Source organism: Cervus canadensis, chromosome 1 (assembly GCF_019320065.1).
Source record: "Cervus canadensis isolate Bull #8, Minnesota chromosome 1, ASM1932006v1, whole genome shotgun sequence".
In the NCBI taxonomy this organism is placed as follows: Eukaryota; Metazoa; Chordata; class Mammalia; order Artiodactyla; family Cervidae; genus Cervus; species Cervus canadensis.
The window spans coordinates 5937801-5954836 of NC_057386.1; the positions used below are offsets into that span (position 1 = coordinate 5937801).

General features: G+C 57.3%; 2 protein-coding genes across 3 annotated transcripts in view; both read left to right on the forward strand.

Annotated features, from left to right (window-relative positions):
• Positions 1-3438: 3438 nt before the first annotated feature.
• RPL38 (ribosomal protein L38) lies at positions 3439-7589 on the forward strand. Of its 2 annotated transcripts, none has more exons than XM_043454717.1 (5): positions 3439-3486; positions 3701-3734; positions 3890-3950; positions 6738-6860; positions 7515-7589. In XM_043454717.1, the coding sequence occupies exons 2-5, from the start codon at positions 3732-3734 to the stop codon at positions 7538-7540; spliced, it is 213 nt and encodes a 70-aa protein (XP_043310652.1). In that variant the 5' UTR covers positions 3439-3486; positions 3701-3731; the 3' UTR covers positions 7541-7589. The 2 variants fall into 2 exon arrangements, with proteins under 2 accessions (XP_043310652.1, XP_043310737.1); XM_043454802.1 differs by having other exon boundaries at positions 3455-3578.
• Positions 7590-12752: 5163 nt separating this feature from the next.
• TTYH2 (tweety family member 2) overlaps positions 12753-17036 on the forward strand; it is a 35147-nt gene continuing 30863 nt past the window's right edge. Inside the window, exon 1 of the mRNA XM_043455153.1 lies at positions 12753-12935. Coding sequence (XP_043311088.1) covers positions 12807-12935 — 129 coding nt within the window. The 5' untranslated portion in view covers positions 12753-12806. The remainder of the gene's footprint in view (positions 12936-17036) is intronic.

The following is a 17036-nucleotide window of genomic DNA, read 5'->3' on the forward strand; positions in this document are numbered from 1 at the left end:
CTCAGTAACGGCAACCTGGGCCAGGCTCTAAAATCCAGGGGCCTTCATCTCCTCCGAGGTCCTCCCTGGGCCCCTCTTAGAGTATCGGCATCACCAGGGAGGTGTCTGTTGAATGCAGCATCCCGGCTCCACCCAGAGCCGCAGGCGGTCTCCCAGGACCAGGGCTTTGGCTCCTGTTTCCACTGTTTCCTGTGGGGCTGACCTTCCCATGAAGGAGGGAAGCCTTCCCTCCAGGCTCCTAGCTTCACCTTTCAGTGGCTGCAGCTGATTTTACTACTTGTCCCCCTTGGGAAGCTGGGAAACACCTTCGGTACTTGAATACAGATCTTTGTGTTACTGGACTGTTAATGGTCTCTTCTTAGGCAATTCAAGAGGGTGAACGTCTGTCTCTGGGGTTGCTGCCAACAGGAAGGTCCAGGAACTTCCCTGGTGGTCCAGTGGTTAAGAACCCGCCTGCCAGTGCAGGGGACACGGTCCGGGCAGATCCCACATGCCGCGGGGCAACTCAGTCCGAGGGCCTCGACCACTGAGCCCACCCACGCTCTAGACCTTGTGCTCCACAGCAGAGAAGCCGCCCTGTGAGAAGCCTGAGCATGGCAGCTAGAGAAAAGCCCTGGCAGCAACGAACACCCAACGCGGCCAAAAATAGAATTAATTAGTTAATTAAATATAACTTTAAAAAGACCATGGGTGCAAGTCCCAATCTGAATTGCAGTTTCACTGGGATATTTTTAAGTGTGAGGGTGGGGTGGGGGGTTCAGCTTCTCTCCCTGCCCCCATGCCTGTCCTGCAGGTCCTGTGAAGGAGAGAAGCACCAGGCATTCACTCAACAAATATTCTGTGGACCTACTATGTGCTGGGCTTTTCTTTGTCCACATTGATCCTCCCTTCCATCCTCCCTTTTCCCCTCCCCTTGCTCTCCATCCCTTTCTCCCTCCCTCCATCCCTCCCTCCCTCCATCCCTTCATTCATTCATCCAACCACCCCTCCATCAATCCATCCACCCTTCATATAGTGAGTGATCTAGATGGATGCTGCATCCGTCTGAAGGATCCTCCATGGCAGCTCTGAGAGACTGTGTAGCTTTATGAGCACTGCATTTGGAGAGTTATCAGCAGAATGCAGAACCTCATTCTTGCCTTTATTAAAAATTTTTGAAAATTGGTGCAGATGTATGAAAAGTTTAGCGCTGCCGCACAGTCTATGGAGAGGCGCGTGGGCGTCACTACCGCATGAGTGACAGGAGGCAGAGATGCAGGGTCCTCCCCGGAGGAGAGGGGAGAGCTGAGCACTGAGGATGAGCAGGCAGACGCCTGGACTCGGGAATTGCGCGTGGGAAACCCGCTGGCTGGGCTGAAAAGGCCGGTGCTTCTGCCCGAGCAGTAGGAGAGAAAAGGCCAGAAGGGCAGCAGTGTGAGACGGAGGGGCCGTCAGGTCAGCCTGGTGGGTCTGACCGTGTCTTCCTCGGGTCCCTGGTGGCTCAGACAGTAAAGAATCTGCCTGATCCCTGGGTCAGGAAGATCCCCTGGAGGAGGAAATGGCAACCCACTCCAGTATTCTTGCCTGGAGAATCCCATGGACGGAGGAGCCTGGCGGGCTACAGTTCACGGGGTTGAAAAGAGGCAGACATGACACTGAGCAACTAACAGTTTCACCTTCTCAGTGCAGAGCTGAGGCATCCTGACCTTCAGATAATCTCAAATTAAGCCCCTACCAATTAGCCTTTCTCATGGTTAACACCCAGATGCATCTGTAGTCACAGGAATACAGTCTGACTTCTTTTAAAAGGCTCTCCAGCACAATTAGAGGATCTCACGATCTCCCAGGGGCAATGACTGCAGGTTTATCTTTCCCTCTATCTCCAGCATCTCTAGGAAGATGCTCAACCTGGGGCTCGTCTAATGGGAGGAAAGCGAGGAGGGAGGGAGGTGAGTTCAAAGTGAGGTTCATGGTAAAGGACTCCTTCTCTTTCAGGTGGGCTGCTCTGTAATAAGGCCCACAGGGCAATTACATTCTGATGTGCGGTTATTAAATGGGAGGGGAGAAACAAATATAATAAAATGTAGACATTTGTAAGGAGGTTAAAAATAAAATGAAAGTGGAGGATAAAAATAAAATCAATAACCTCAGGCTTCCCGGAGCCTGCCAGTTCTCTAAGAGCTGAGGGTAAATTTGTGCCGAGAAAATAAAATGCCAAGGATGGGATGGAGGCTTCGAGGGAGCAAAGGGGCAAAGAGAATGCTGCCTTCCCAGAGCTGCCAGCGTGTTGCAAGTCCACACACAGCCTCAGGAGGAAGTGGTCAGGAGTCTGGGAGCGTGTGTTCGAGTCCTGATGTCACCTCTCCCAGCAACTGACAAGCCTTCATTCTCCCCTGGGTGAGACGGGGGTAAATGACCAGGCCACCACTCACCAGCACACCTGAGGATCACAGAGGCCCTGTGGGTGACATGCTTAATGTAGGGGCTGCCCGATGAGTATTCCACAGAGGTCAGCTATTCCAGGCTTTAACTTGCTTTTGTGGCACCAGTTATTTATTTATTGCTGCACTACCAGCAAGTGGAATCTGAGTTCCTTGACCAGGGGGTCTCACCCACATCCCCTGCAGTGGAAATGCAGTCTTAACCACTAGACCACCAGGGAGTTCCCAATGGTACCAGTTCTTAAATAGACTTCCCAGGTGGCTCAGTGGTAAAGAACCGGCCTGCCGATGCAGGAGCTGGAGCTGCAAGTTTAATCCCTAGGCAGGGAAGATCCCCTGGAGAAGGATCCACTCCAGTATTCTTGCCTGGGAAATCCCATGGACAGAGGAGCCTGGTAAGCTGCAGTCCATGGGGTCGCTAAGAGTGGGACACGACTGAGCAATTTCACTTTCACTTTTCACTTTCATGCATTGGAGAAGGAAATGGCAACTCACTCCAGTGTTCTTGCCTGGAGAATCCCAGGCACGGGGCAGCCCAGTGGGCTGCCATCTATGGGGTCGCACAGAGTCAGACACGACTGAAGTGACTTAGCAGCAGCAGTAGCAGCTGGGAGATAGTGGAGGACAGAGGAGCCTGGTGTGCATGTTCATGGAGTTGCAAAGAGTCGGACATGATTTAGGAGAACAACAACCCTTCATTTAAATGAAAAAAAATCTCTGCCTAGGTGCCCAACACAGAGGTCTAATGAAAGTAGTTGATAATAAGTCCTAACACAGGTCTTCAAACTGGGTCTGAAATAAAACCTAGCAAAGGTAACGTGGGATTTGTGCGAAGGAATAGAGGCGGTCAAGAGTGAGGGCAGGGAGGCGGTCCGCTGCGTTCAGGGAGCTGCACTGTTAATCTAGGCCAGAAGAGGGCAGAGAGGCAGCCGTGGGAAGGACAAACGCCTGTGTGGTTGCTTGACCCTCTGCAGACACCGTACCCAGCTTCCTCTGGGGCCTGGTTTAATTGCCCGGAAGCGGAAGTCTCTTCCTTTTCCGCTCTCTTCGCTTCTCGCCCCTTGACGTGAGTCTCTGGTGCCGTACGTGGGGAATGGGCTAGTAATCCGTGGTCATCCGCGCCGGGTGCTATCTGAGGACCCCAGTCCTGGGTTGAAGGTGTTGCGGGGGGAGGGTGGGGTGCGATGGGGCCCGCATTCCGGGGGCGCGGGGCGGGGAGGCAGGGCCGCCGCCAGAGCCCGCGCCCCCGTTGACGCCGCCAACGCTTTTCTTCCCTGCAGGTTCCGGCCGCGCGCCCCGCGCCTCGTCGCTATGGTGAGTACGACCCCCTACCTGGGACTCCCCTCGGGACGGGGGGCGAAGGCAGGGCGGCCTCTGCGAGGGTCTTCGGGGGCCCGAAAGGGGCTGCCGGGGCTGGAATCCCCAGCACATGCGTCTCATCGGCTGATTGCCTTCGCTCTGTGTTGCAGCCTCGCAAAATTGAGGAAATCAAGGACTTCTTGCTCACGGCCCGGCGCAAGGACGCCAAGTGTAAGTGGGTTCCCTAGACGGGAGGCGGCGATCGCGGGCGCCGGGATGCCCCCCGGAACGGCGGGCCGGCGCCGGGCGGCCACTTCTGCCCTCGTCTGCTGTCGGGGTTCGGGGGTCTCAGTCTGTTTCCCCTAAGACAAGACGCTTGGTCCGGGGTGTGTTCTCTTCCTTAAGGAGGGTCCCCAGGGGTGTTTTTGTTTGGTGTGTGGCGGGTGCTGTGAACGGATGTGAAGCGCTGACTCGTTGGAAAAGATCCCGATGCTGGGAAAGACTGAAGGCAAAAGGCGAAGGAGGTGGCAGAGGATGAGATGGTTAGATAGCATCCCCGACTCGATAAACATGAAACTCAAGTTCCCGCAAACTCCGGGAGATAGTGGAGGTTCCTGCTGGGGGAACGTCTGGAAACGCAAGTTTCACAAACTCGGAGTCAGTGCTGCGTGTTGGGTTCTGGGCGGGAGACAGAGGACAGGTTCTGTTAACAACGAACTGCGTCATTTTTCTTCTCCGTGTATTGGTGTCCTGGGCTGTAAACGAAGCGGAAGGGTCACTGATAGGAGCAGCAAGTCTTTGATGGACATGTGCCAGCCCCAGCTGCCTTTGTGTGCGCGCGCTCTCTTTTCCCTGAATGTGAGAGGGAGTCCTCTCGTCTCTTTGTTGAAGAAGGTTTGGGGAGCTCGTGGTCAGCACTGGGTTTGGACTCAGACGTTGTGTAGCTTTAACACCTTTTTTGGGCTGCTACTTGCAGTTTCCCTCCCCTCCCAGATAACGTCCTAAAGGGAAAGTTGGGTAACTTGTGAAAGTAGGGTACTCTTGGCCAGACGGGTTAAGGTGGGCTAAGGTACTGAGGTCTCTGATGTCCGGTCTTAGTGGTGGGGTGAAGCGGTGGCTCGGGGGAGAGCCTTTTGGGGATTTTGGGGGGCGGGGAGAATCGTAGTTGTATCCCTGTTACCTGAAACAGTCTGGTGCCTTCGAGCCTCTGGTACTGTGGGAACCGCAGGTGACCACGTGCTCATATTTTTTTATTTACAGTTACACACGAAAAGAAGCTTCATCAGTCAGGTTTAGTCCAGACCAGGGAATTTGCTGTCACTTCCTGGGCTCAAAGGCCAGCTCTACCAGTCGGTGACCATGGGGTCCATGACTCCACCGTTGCCTCTGTAGAAAAGGGTGGTGATCATACCTGCCTCTCCGGATTGGTGCCAGGATCAGACCAGATGACCCAGTAGAGAATTTTAGCACGGTGAAGAGATGACACCAGATCCATCAGACTGCTTTGCACTGCTGTTCTGTTTGGGAGCTTGATGTTAAACTGTGACCTGTGAAAGCAGGGGTCATGTTCCCCTGGATATGATAAGGGTGCCCAGGAAGTCTTTTTTAGATAAAATTGTCTTCATAGTTGTAAGTGCAAAATAAATAACATAAAACTCACCGTTTTTAGGCGTGCAGTGTGTGCTGTGTTTGCATATGTTCACGTTGTGGTGCAGACATGCTTTCTGAGAAATTGTCATCTTGTAAAACTAACCATTAACCAAGAGTCCCCAGCCGTTTTACACCAGGGACCAGTTCTTCCACGGGCTTGGGGAGATGGCTTTGGGTTTCACGCATCGCCCACCTCCTCCCGGGCAGCCTGGTTCCTAACGGGTCTTGGGCCAGTACTGGTCTCTGACTCTCCCTCCAGCCCCTGGCGACCACCATTCTTCTGTCTGTGGTACCCTGACCACTGTCAGGACCTCATGTAAGTGGAATCATGCCGTATCTGTCCTTTCATGACCAACTTCGTTCATTTAGCATAACGTGGACATTTGGGTGGTTTCTGCCTTTGGCTCTTGTGAGTGATGTTGCTGTGAGTTTTGATGTAAAATATCTCTTGTCCCTCCTTTCAGTTCTCTTGAGTATATTCCTTCTGTCCCTGGGATTCTCCAGGCAAGAATACTGGAGTGGGTTGCCATTGCCTTCTCCACATACGTTGTTGAGTAAACATTTTTTCAGAGATGCTCACATCTGACCTTGTGAGAGTTCCGTTTACAGGTGTACGGCAGCTGCTAGGAGCAACACAGTATATTTGGCTTTGAGAGGAATGTTAAGATAGCAGAATAGATTGGTTTGAGTAAATATCCACGGTCCTGGTGTATTAGAATGTAGTGAGCCAAGGCAGCCGGTGTCTTGGGCAGGTTCGGCCACAGTTTCTGCTTCCTGTGACATGCCCTGCCCCTTCAGCAGTTACTGGCAGAGATGGAGTTGCGTATCGTGTGGCCAGGTCAGCCTGCGCTATGGGAGTCAGAACGAGCAATTTGAAGGGTTCCAGACAAGAGTAACCTGGAAGAGGCTGTCTTCCGCTTCCAGAATAGCTGCTGGCCTCATAGTAAATGCATTGACGGTTGTACATAATCAGATTGTTCGCTAAATTTCAAACCGCACGCTGTTGAGTTTGGGGCACACTTGGGGCTCTTTATTGTCCAAGCTGTGGTCCTGATACAGAATTTTAAAGCCATATAAGATGGATACTGGGTGGTTTGGAGTGTATTCACTGTACCAGATCCCACTTGTGTTACAAATACAGAGCTTAACTCAGGTTCTAGAGTGTTGATCCAAGGGAAATGTAGATTTCTGACACTGAGGTCAGAAGGGGATGGGGGGTGGGTCTTATTTTTTGTTTCATCAGAGGGACAGCGAGGGAGGTGAGCACAGCGGTCCCGGGTGCTTGTGCAGAAGACTCAAGCAGCAGGTGGACTGTGTGACGTCTGTCCTGTGACACAGTCTTATTACTAACTCTGGTCTCTCTGGTAGCTGTCAAGATCAAGAAAAACAAGGATAATGTGAAGTTTAAAGTTCGGTGCAGCAGATACCTCTACACCTTGGTCATCACAGACAAAGAGAAGGCAGAGAAGCTGAAGCAGTCCCTGCCCCCAGGTGAGTAGCCGGAGGCCGTGGTGGGGGGTGCGGACAGCCTGCGACGTGGGAGGGGCCTGTGTCACCAGCTCGTTTCCGACTTGGCTCCAGAATTAGGAGAGCCCGTTGTGGTTTGTCTAAGTGTCTGCTCCTGCCGTTGGTGTCACGTGGGCAGTACTCAGAGGTTAGATCCAGAGGGAACCATGCCTTTCTAATACAGCATCTTACCCGCTGGCGCTGACTCCCTGGGTCACTCATTTCATCCTCACCATGGCCCTGCAGGGTGGGGAGGTGCTGGTATAGGTGGCCCCCATTTTCACTGGTTGAGAAACTTACTGAACACAGCAGGCGATGCGGGTGGATTAAGCAGAGGGGCCATCCTGGTGGCGGAAGGCTCAGCAGAGCAGCTGGGAGCTCGGAGCCCAGCCAGGGTTCCCCAGGCCACGTCTTCACAGCACAAGTCAGCCAGCACTGCTTCCTGTGTGAACATTGACTGGACCACCTTGAGAAGGGCCAGCGGGAGCGTGTTTATCATCAAGCACTAACTTAGCGTTTGAAGCAGACCTCCCTGGTGGGCTTAATTTCTGAGCTTTGTGAGCCCTCTTTAGCCTGAGTGCCAAATCCAGATGAGTCGAGTCTTCTGATTGGCTCACATTTGTGTGTCTTTGCCTCTAGGTTTGGCCGTGAAGGAACTGAAATGAACCACGCACGCTGCTTTGAACTGTATTAAAATTTTTAAAATTCTCAAAATGGCCTTTGTCTCTGAGAACGGGGGTGGGTGGGTGCTAACTTGGTGATGGCTTCTGGCGGGAATAGCGCAGGGTCCTGGCTTCTGCCTTATTTCCCCCCTAATCTTGGGCTGTGGTCCCAGTGGACAGATAAGCCGTCTCTTTTTTAAGTCTAATTTTGAAAGTAAATAGAAATAGGCAGCTAAAGGAATCAGATACTGATGGAAATAAAGCCAGTCTCCACCCCTGAGATTTTAAAAGTCACTTAGGTAAAATGAGCTCCCTGGTAATGAAAATGATAGTTGGAAGGAGGAGTTGATCAGTGTTCTCAGAAGTGGCAGTAAATGAAGCCGGCTTTTCCTCAATCCTCAGGATGGGTGGCTTTTGTTGGCTGCCAGTAGGCCCTTCCCTTAAACTGATGGGAGCTGAGGCGGGTGCTGGGAAGGCAGGCTGGCACCGCCAGTCAGCAGCCTGAGACGGGGCCTGTGGCGGGGTACCTCTGCCAAGGGCTGAGGCGTCCACAGGACCCGTGCGGGCACCTGCGCAATCCTATCGGGCTCAGCGTTTTCTCTGCTTAAAACGTGCCTGAAGCACGTGGCCCTCCTCCTCTGGGGAAAGGATGGGGGTCCTCTCACTGAGGCAGGAGGGGGTGTGGAGGCAAAGTGCCCTGCCAGCTGGCAGACACCACCAACCACATGCACAGGTGGGGGTGTGGATTTTTTTTTTTCCTCCAGATCTAGGTTCTCAGGCACAGAAAAGAAAATACTCCTGTGTGTTTACTAAGTAGAGCTCAGGAGTGGTACCAGCTGTTCACCAGATGAACACAGCTGGAAGGACAGTTTAGATGAGAGTTTCCAAGAAGGAGCTAAGAGTGGAGGTGGGTGGGTGTCAGCCCAGCGACAGAAGCCCTGGGAGCCAAAAGACCGATGTGAAATCCAGATGATTTAAGGGGAGGAGCCAGAAGTCTGACCCCGACCCCAGGCAGTGGAGGAGTGGAACGTGCCTGCTGGCTCAGGCGTGGGCAGGTCCAAATAAAGGGGTGGGACCGCTGAGGTCCCAGCAGGCCTGGCTCCTGGGGGCTCAGTGCTGCTTCCTCTCCCCGCTGGCTTGCTGGTCTTGATCGCTCATGTGCTTTTCCCGTGTGCGGTAAGTTGCTTCAGTTGTGTCCAACTCTGCAACCATATGGACTGTAGCCTGCTGATGGTCGTCCCATCCTTGTCAAACTTTGATTATCTATGCGAAGGTTTCTTTCTGAATTCTGTCACTGCCCCACCTCACCTGCACAGTTGCCAGTCCCTGGGAGGGCTCCATACCTGTCTGCTGCCTCTGGTGTCAGAGTCGCCAGGGGAACAGTCAAGCACAAATGGGACACGGAGGCAAGATTGCCTTCAGCAGGGGCTGTGGATCCCCTGTGGTTGGTTGGTGGGTATCTGCCAGTTGGCACGGCAGTTCGCCTCCACACCCCCTCCTGCCTCAGTGAGAGGACCCCCATCCTTTCCCCACAGAGGAGGAGGGCCACGTGCTTCAGGCACACTAAAGCAGAGAAAATACTGAGCCCCATAGGATTGCACAGGTGCCCGCACGGGTCCTGTGGATGCCTCAGCCATTGGCAAGGAGGTATTCCCGCCACAGGCCCCGTCTCGGGCTGCTGAGTGGTGGTTGCCAGCCTGCTTTTCCCAGCACTCTGTCTCAGTTCCCATCAGTTTATGGCAAGTACTTGCCCATTCTCCAGTGGTTTTAAGAGTCCTGAGCTAAGAAGAAAACTGAGGGGCCTTCTTGGCGCGTCGTTCCGGGCAGACCACAAGGTGGCGCCAGAGTCCGGCAAGTGAGGGCAGGAGCCCCGCGAAGGTCTGGACCTGGTTTACATTGATAACATCTATGGAGCCGAGTGCTCGAGATGTATGGCGGTTTCTCTCCCAGGAATTCTACAGCATGTGAGGTAGTGAAGCACGTGTTTTGTTTTCTTCTGGGAGAAGTGCCCTCGGGGGCTCTGGCTGTGACCAGACCCAGATGGGGCGCCTTCAGCAGCTCCCAGTCTTGCCCGCCCTTTCACCATCCCAGCTTCCCAGGAAGAGGGCGGGTTTACCACTTGGGCTCCCTTTGTCCCGGCGCATTGTGCAGAGACCAGCCCCAGCTCCTAGGATACGAGCCCTGCCGACTTTGTCTAGAGAAGGCATCCTTTCACGCTGTGGGTCTCAGCCCTGGCCTCTGCCTCCCAGCCACTTGGGGTCCTCTGTAAAAATTCACACCGTGGTGTCCAGGGCTGAATCCAGAGATTCCGTGTAAGTTGGCCTGAGGCATCGCTGTGTGGTGGAGCCCTCAGGCTCCCAGGGCCCACCACTGCCTTGCTGAGGTCAGCAAGGTGAGCTTGGGTGAGCTGGCTCTGGCCGCGCCAGGTAAACGGGGAGTGGTGCGTGCAGGAGGGCTGGTCAACCCAGGAACGCGTCCCCGGGAGGGCTCGCGGTTCGGTTCTGCTGCGCCGCTTCTCTGGAGACCTCTGGGGAAGCGGCTAGAATGGTCGCTGCCAGCTGGGTGCAGACTGGCCCAGCAGGTTTGCTGTCAGGATGCACCCCGAGGCCGTGAGGATGGCCCGAGGGTCAGCTTCTGCTGTCAGCATCAAGTGTGGGGTGCCGGCCCCCCTTCCCCCGCCCGCCCCCGCTCGGGACAGGTGGGCTCACTCCCTGCCACTCAGGGAGGCAGACCCCTCCCCCCTCCTCTCCCCTGCGGCACTTGCAGTTCACAGTTGTGACTCTAATCTTCTAGAGGAACGGCAAATCCTCCTAACTTCCGGGTCAGGGAGGCCAGGATCAGCAGCTGCAGCCCCGGGGGCGGGATGGGAGGGGGGACCGTGTCTGTGGCACCAGGCAGAGCCTACCCCGGAGGTCCCGGGCAGTGAGGTCACACTGGTGAGTGCCACCGAGGGCCCTCCAAAATCGCTTCAGGTGTCCGCCTTGCTCAGCGACCAGCACGGCTGGTTAAAACCAAATCCCTTGCCAGGGTCCATGGCAAGGACCATTCCATGGCCCACTTTGCCAGCTTCTTTCTCTTTTTTAAAAAAACTATAAAGCAAGGCTAGTTGAGAGGCAGCCTACAGTGAAATTCACCCTCCCTGGTATCCAGTTCTCTGTGCCGCTGTGGAACCGCCACTGCAGTCCAGAGAGAAGAGTCTCGTCCCCTCACCCCCAGTTCCCTCCTGCACCCCAGCCCTTGGCAGCAGCCACGGGAGTTTTCCAGCGCCTCCTTGTCACTCCCCTGGCTGAGTTTGGACTCACTGGTTCCCCTCTGTGCCCTGCGGGCCTTGGGCCCTGATCTCACTGTGTTCTGTCTCCCTGCTCAGAATCCAGCCTTCCCAGGATGCCCTGAGTTAACTTCTTCGCATCCTTCAGCTCTCACCCCGTGTCATTTTTCAGGAAATGTCCCCGCACCCCAGACTCAGTCCCATTTCACAACCCGATGGAAGGTCCTTGGGTGTGGGGTGGGGTCTGTGACCAATGACCGCGTGGGATGAAGGCCGCCCCCCCTCGCCTTTACACTGCAGGCCCCTGCCGGCAGGGATGTGTGCTTTGCTCAACAGTGGGTCCCATAGAGCCGAGAAGGTGCTCCCAGTTCGTTGGATTAATGAAAGGAAATCCCAATGACAGGAACAGTGCTCCCCAGTGACGAAGATGGGTGGCTGTGGTTCCGGGAACCTTGACCCGGACTGTGACCTCCTGGAGGAGAGAGAAGTCTCAACTACTAAACAGGGCTCCATCTGCCAGTCCTGGATCTCTAGTAAGGGAAGGGGTGTCTGTACGCTGTACTCCCCTAGTAGTCAACGCGTTTCACCCATGGAGTTTCACCTTCATCCACCCGGTCCCCCCAGCCAGAAACCTAGAGGTCTCCCTACCTCACACACCTCACCCCCACCCTGCACTACCACTGATCAGACTGCCCACGACTCAGGCCTGAGCTTCTCAGGACCCCATCACCCCCCTACTCCTCCGTCACCGACCTCAGACGGCCCTTTACCCAGCCTTGGACCCTGTCCCAAGACTTACCCTCTCCTTCTGGCCCTGTGCCTCCCACAATCACGGAACGCTGTTGGGTTGTGGGACCGCAGCCCTTTTCTGCCCGCGAGGCTCTGTTGGACCTGGGACTGCACTCCCCCAACCCCAGCCCCACCCCGGCATACTGCTCTGCTTTCCTCCAGAGCATAGCTAGCACCTGTCCTCATGAGTACCCCTACCACCTGCCGCTAAACCACAATCCCCGCCCAGCCAGACTTTCTGTCAGCTTTTGTCCACAGACAGAACGTCTGGCACCTAGTAGGCCCTCGATTAATTTGTGTCCTCGAAGGCTCTGACTCCCTGGGAGGTCTAGCCCTCCCAGGCTCCAGGGTCTCTCCCCCGGGAGGTGGGGACCTTCCAACCAGCTGCTTCTTTCCAGGTGGGACCCATTAGTTGTTTGGGCAGATGACCTGGGCGCTCCCAGGGCAGGACCATGTTTACAGAGTGGATGCTCAATCCCAGATGAGAGTGAATTTAGAACTAGTGACCCAGGGACTGGGTCCCTTTGGTCTGCAATCTGTCAGTTCATGCTAAGTCACTTCAGTCGTGTCTGACTCTTTGGGACCCACTTGTCCTGTGTCTCCTGCATTGGCAGACGGGTTCTTTACCACTAGCGCCACCTCTACCCTCTAACAGCGCTAGGAATGGCAACCTCGCCTTTCTCATGCCATGATTGCCATGAGTCTTCTCCAACACCACAGTTCAAAAGCATCAATTCTTTGGCGCTCAGCTTTCTTTATAGTCCAACTCTCACATCCATACATGACTCCTGGAAAAATTGTAGCTTTGACTAGACAGACCTTTGTTGGCAAAGTAATGTCTCCGCTTTTTAATATGTTGTCTAGGTTGGTCATAGCTTTTCTTCCAAGGAGCAAGTGGGGACCCAGAGACTGTTGTTAAAACGAGACAGATTCAGGAGGCTTCTGGGGACTGTTTTCCCTTCTTCCACCTCTTTCGCCTGGACTTGGGCCAGGACAGATTCCTGATCAAAGAAAAGCTTCAGGTTCTAGGGCGTGACCTCCGGTGGCCCGAGGGTGAGCCCGGGCGAGTGGCCGCCCTGGAAGGGGCAAGGCGGGCCCGCGCTCAGGGGGGCGGGGCCTGGTCCCCGGCTGGGCGGGGCCGGGGCGGGGCCGGGCGGACGGGCGCGCGTCCCGGGCCGAGCGCCGGGCGGGCGGGCACACTCGGGCTGAGCCATGCCGGCGGCGCGCGTGGAGTACATCGCGCCCTGGTGGGTGGTGTGGCTGCACAGCGTCCCACACCTCGGCCTGCGCTTGCAGCCAGTGGACAGCACCTTCAGGCCCCGCGATGAGAGTTACCAGGAGGTGAGTCCGCGACCCGGCGCCCCAAGTCCCCGCACCGCCCCTTCCCGCCTCCCAGCCCGCCGCGCTCCGCGCGCCTCCAGACCCCACACCCCACCCACCCCACACTCTCCCCGCAGCCTCTTCCCGCTTCGTCCTTTCCCCCGCGAGTCCTTGGCCCACGTCCCTCCCGTCTGGGAACCTCACGGGCCTGGAAAACTGGAAAGATGGGAGTTAAGCCGGCCAACGGCACGGGGGAAGGGCGCTTCCTGCGGGGCGGGGGTGGGGGCTGAGCGCCCTGGGAGAGGGCAGTGCCGCTCAGGGGTCGGAGCTGGGGGGGCATTGGTGCCTGAACCCGGTGATTCCCGCGCGCCAGCTGCGGGGGCCAGGGGCGCGGGACGGCGAGGCGCTCCCCGGGGTTTGCCTCCTCTGCGGGGAACCAGACGCGCTCTCGCTTTCCGGGTCTGTGCGGCCTGGGAGAAGTTTGGGCAGAAACGGACTGGAGTCTCCGGGTTTGTCTCCGCGGCACCCCTCGTCCCCAGCCCCTCCGCCTGGGCCCCTACTGGACGAGCCAGAGGAGAGGGGTGTGGACCCGCGGCCTCATGTGGATATGTGGGGGAAAGAAAGTGCCCCCCCACACCCCCAACCCCTCCTCTGTACAGACACACCTTCTGAGCCCCGGATTTCTGGGTCTGGGTGGCTTGGCCAGCCTCTTCCCCCATCCCCGCAGTTCTGCCCTCGTCCCGCTCCGCTGGCCCTTCCCTCCCCGGTTTCTGCACCCCTAGGGGGAAGGGGTGCTCCCCTAGGCTTCCCCGCCCAGACCGAGTGCAGAGTCTCCCGCCTGGTCAGGTCTGGCCCAGGCCAGTTCAGCCCCCGAGGCCAGGCTGAGTCAGTTTTCTGTCTGGTTAAAGATTCCGCGGTTGGGAAACCCAAGATGGGGCCCATTTGTTTAGACCTGTGCGCCAATCTGGGGACTTTGACCCCCAGCGGGCAGGTTCTCCAGATCTCCGCGTGTGGGGCGGGCCTGGGCGGAGCCGGGCGAGGAGGTCAAGCTGGCAGTCAGCTGTTCGCCTCTCCCCAGCCAAAAGACTTTCTCCTGCAGGGTCCCGGGGGTCCTGATGCAGCGGGGTGTGCAGGGCGCTGCTGACGGGGGAGTCTAATAATAACCCCCAGTGTCCTTGTCACCCGCGGGCCCCAGGCAGATGGTGCCTGCCCTTCCAGAAGCGGGAGAGGACCGGGCCCTTTCCTGCTGCCGGGCAGGGAGCAGTCAGCCAGTTTGGCTTCCGCAGCTTGCACCCTTCCCGGTCTGCACGCCCTCTCCCACCCCCTCCCTGAGCCCTGCCTGGGGAAGGCTGCTGGCTCCCTGAGAACGCGGCCACCTGGGGAGAACTCCAGGGAATCTTCCTCTCCCAGTGAATGCAAGAAAAGAGGCGGATATGATTTCAGAGACAGCTATGTTGCTTGCAGATTGTGTGTGTGTGTGTGTGTGTGTCTGACCCCACATCTGCTTGTCCCAAACCCTGCTCCCCAGATCCTGTCCTGCGGTCTCCCACCGTAGCTTTCTCCTTTCCCCTGGAGGAAAAGTAAGCTCCCTACTGGCTGGAGACGACCTTCGGGTGTGGGGAGGGGGCTGGACTGGACAGACAGCTGCTGTCTGGCAGTCCTGGTGGGCCTGAGCCTGCCCCACCCTGCTTGGTCCCCTGGAGAGGTGGCAGCCAAGCCAGAGGGACCGACTCACAGTCCCTGTCCCTCTCCGCCCCGTGTCAGACCCTGGCACTCCAAGGGGCATCCCCTCTCCCTGGCCTCACCCCCACCCTGCTCGCCCTCTCAGGCAGCCCAAGGGCCCTGCCTGGGATCCGAGTGCTGTAGGGCTGGACAGGACTGGACGGGAAGTCTGGCTCTGGGTGTTTATTTTAGGTGGCTCCTGTTCTGGTGAGTTCCCCTGGTGTCTGACCACGGGTCTCTTCTGGAAGTCCCCTTCCTCCCGAGCAGCAGTCACCGCCCACGTCAGTTAACACCATCGACTGGGCACTTTCTGCTGTCATCTCAGCGCTCGGCAGACTCCTGACTGGGGGGAAGCCCTGTGCCAGACGTGGGGTCACGTGCTGACCGTGCCGCCAAGGCCTTCGGGGCTCAGCTGCTGAGTGGCTGGGAGGGGGCTGTGCGTTGGAATCCACAGTTTTGTCACTTAACCGTGTGACCATGGCAGGTGTCTGTACCTCCGAACCTCTCTTCCCTCCCCTGCAAGTAGTGAATGAGCTGTCCCTTGAAACGAGCTTAGTACCTCGAGGGCCCCCTCGCACGTGGTGGGCCCAGTGATGCAAATCATTACGCAGACCGGCCTTGATGTTCAACAGCGTGTCCAAGTCCAGTGACGCATGGAGGATGCAGACGAAGGATCCACCGCTGTCATGGTCGGGAAGGACTGAGAGACACGTGCCGAGGGGGCTGCAGCTCATGCCCCTGGGGGCCAAGTGAACTGTGCCGGCTTGTGGTGCGGCGTGTGTGTGTGTGTGTGTGTGTGTGCACGCGGACCCACATGCGTGTGTACACCCCAGAGATCAAGTGGAGCTGGGAACAGGCAGTCAAGCTGAAGGACAGCTCGGGGAGGGGGCGGGCTGTGCCGGGGATCCGGAAGGTACAAGGAAGCCTGAGGGACGAGCAGGTGGCCTGGTGACGACCCAGACGTCCTGTGCAAAGTCAGCCCCAGAACTCCCTTGAGGAAGCAGGCACCCCCACCCCACTCACTTTCTGGGGTCTTGGGAGCCGCCGTGGAAGCCCACTGGTGGGTCAGTCTTTCCAGCCCTCTCTGCCAGTGAACTGGACCCTGAGTCCTTGCCCAGATCACCTGGGCCCGGTCCACCAGGCTCCTGGGGAGGTGGCAAGCCCCAGGCCCAAGGGGCGCCCCCGCCCGGCTGGGCCCCCAGCTCCAGGTGGGGAAGCTGCGGAGACCCTCCTCACTTGTGAGATGGGGTGGGGGTGGAGCAGATCCTGGCGTCAAAGAGCTAGTGAAGGGACCCCATCGTCGTTCAGTGGGTATAAAGCATGTGGCCAGTGCTGGGCGCTTCGTAAGTCGCCACAAGCCCCACTTGGCACGGAGGAGGCCCCCACCGGCCAGGTGTCGCATGGGCAGAGTTGGGAAAAGGGCCCTGACACTGCCCCCAGCTGTGTCTCCCCAAACCAGCCACCCCGGTTCCCCCTTCAGCGGCCCCGTCACCATCCATCCCAGAGAGCTGGGAGAGCAGAGCAGACGCTGAGGACCCGGTGCCTTTGCGAGGCTGGGGGCTCCAGACGTTGCTGCGCGGAGGTTCACTGCCTCTGCCGCCCTGCCTTCTCCCTCTCCCGCTTCCACTGGCTGGCCATTGTCTTGGGACGTGCGTGAGGAAGCAGAGGAAACATTCTTCACTTTTTACACGTATCTCCATGTGCTAACTCTGGGTAATCCTGTTTGTAGGCTCCACAGAGTCTCACACACTCCCAGGGGAGGGTTGGATCCAGAGCTGTGGGGCTCCCCCAACTTGGGGGTGTTTATCAGGAGGAAAGACCACGCGGGGATCCCTCCCTGCCCCCCACCCCCCGCAGGATTTGAGAAGAGCCAAAGGATGAGGAAGCCCCATTCATCCAGCGTGAACCTTGAGTCATGGTCAGCAGACACTCACGCTGCCCCCCACCCCCGCCCCCTTTTCCAGGAGGTGGGGGAGCTTAACCCTTTCCAATCAGGGCCTCCCCCTGCAGCTCCTTGCCCTCTGGCCTCACCCCTCGGCCGGCACAGTCTTCCTCTCCTGGGGTCTCGGGGTGAAGGGTGCTCAGGATGTTGCCCCCTCCCTCCCCCGCCCAAGTGCAGAAGCCCCTGTGGGCTCAGCTGCCACCTCGGCATTCCCAGAAGACCCGTCGGTCACTGCTGCCCCCAGCTGGGGTTCTGGGTTTGTGCTGTTGTTTCTCGTTACAAAGTGAGAAGCCAGAATGAGTGGAAGTTGCTTGGATGAGGGGCGAGGCCTGAGCCCTGCTGCAGGGGCCGTGGGCTGGCTGTTGAGTGGCCCAGGGAGGTGGTGGTGGCCACAGGGGCTGGGAACCTGTCCTTTCTCGGCTCCGTCAGCGCAGGAGGGCGTGTGAGTCGACTTCCTG

What these genes read in the sequence shown, in the direction of transcription:
- RPL38 (XM_043454717.1), top strand. An exon ending in CCGGCGCAAGGACGCCAAGT is followed by an intron (nt 3,951 to 6,737) that starts GTAAGTGGGTTC and finishes TCTCTCTGGTAG; the next exon opens with CTGTCAAGATCAAGAAAAAC. An exon ending in GAAGCAGTCCCTGCCCCCAG is followed by an intron (nt 6,861 to 7,514) that starts GTGAGTAGCCGG and finishes CTTTGCCTCTAG; the next exon opens with GTTTGGCCGTGAAGGAACTG.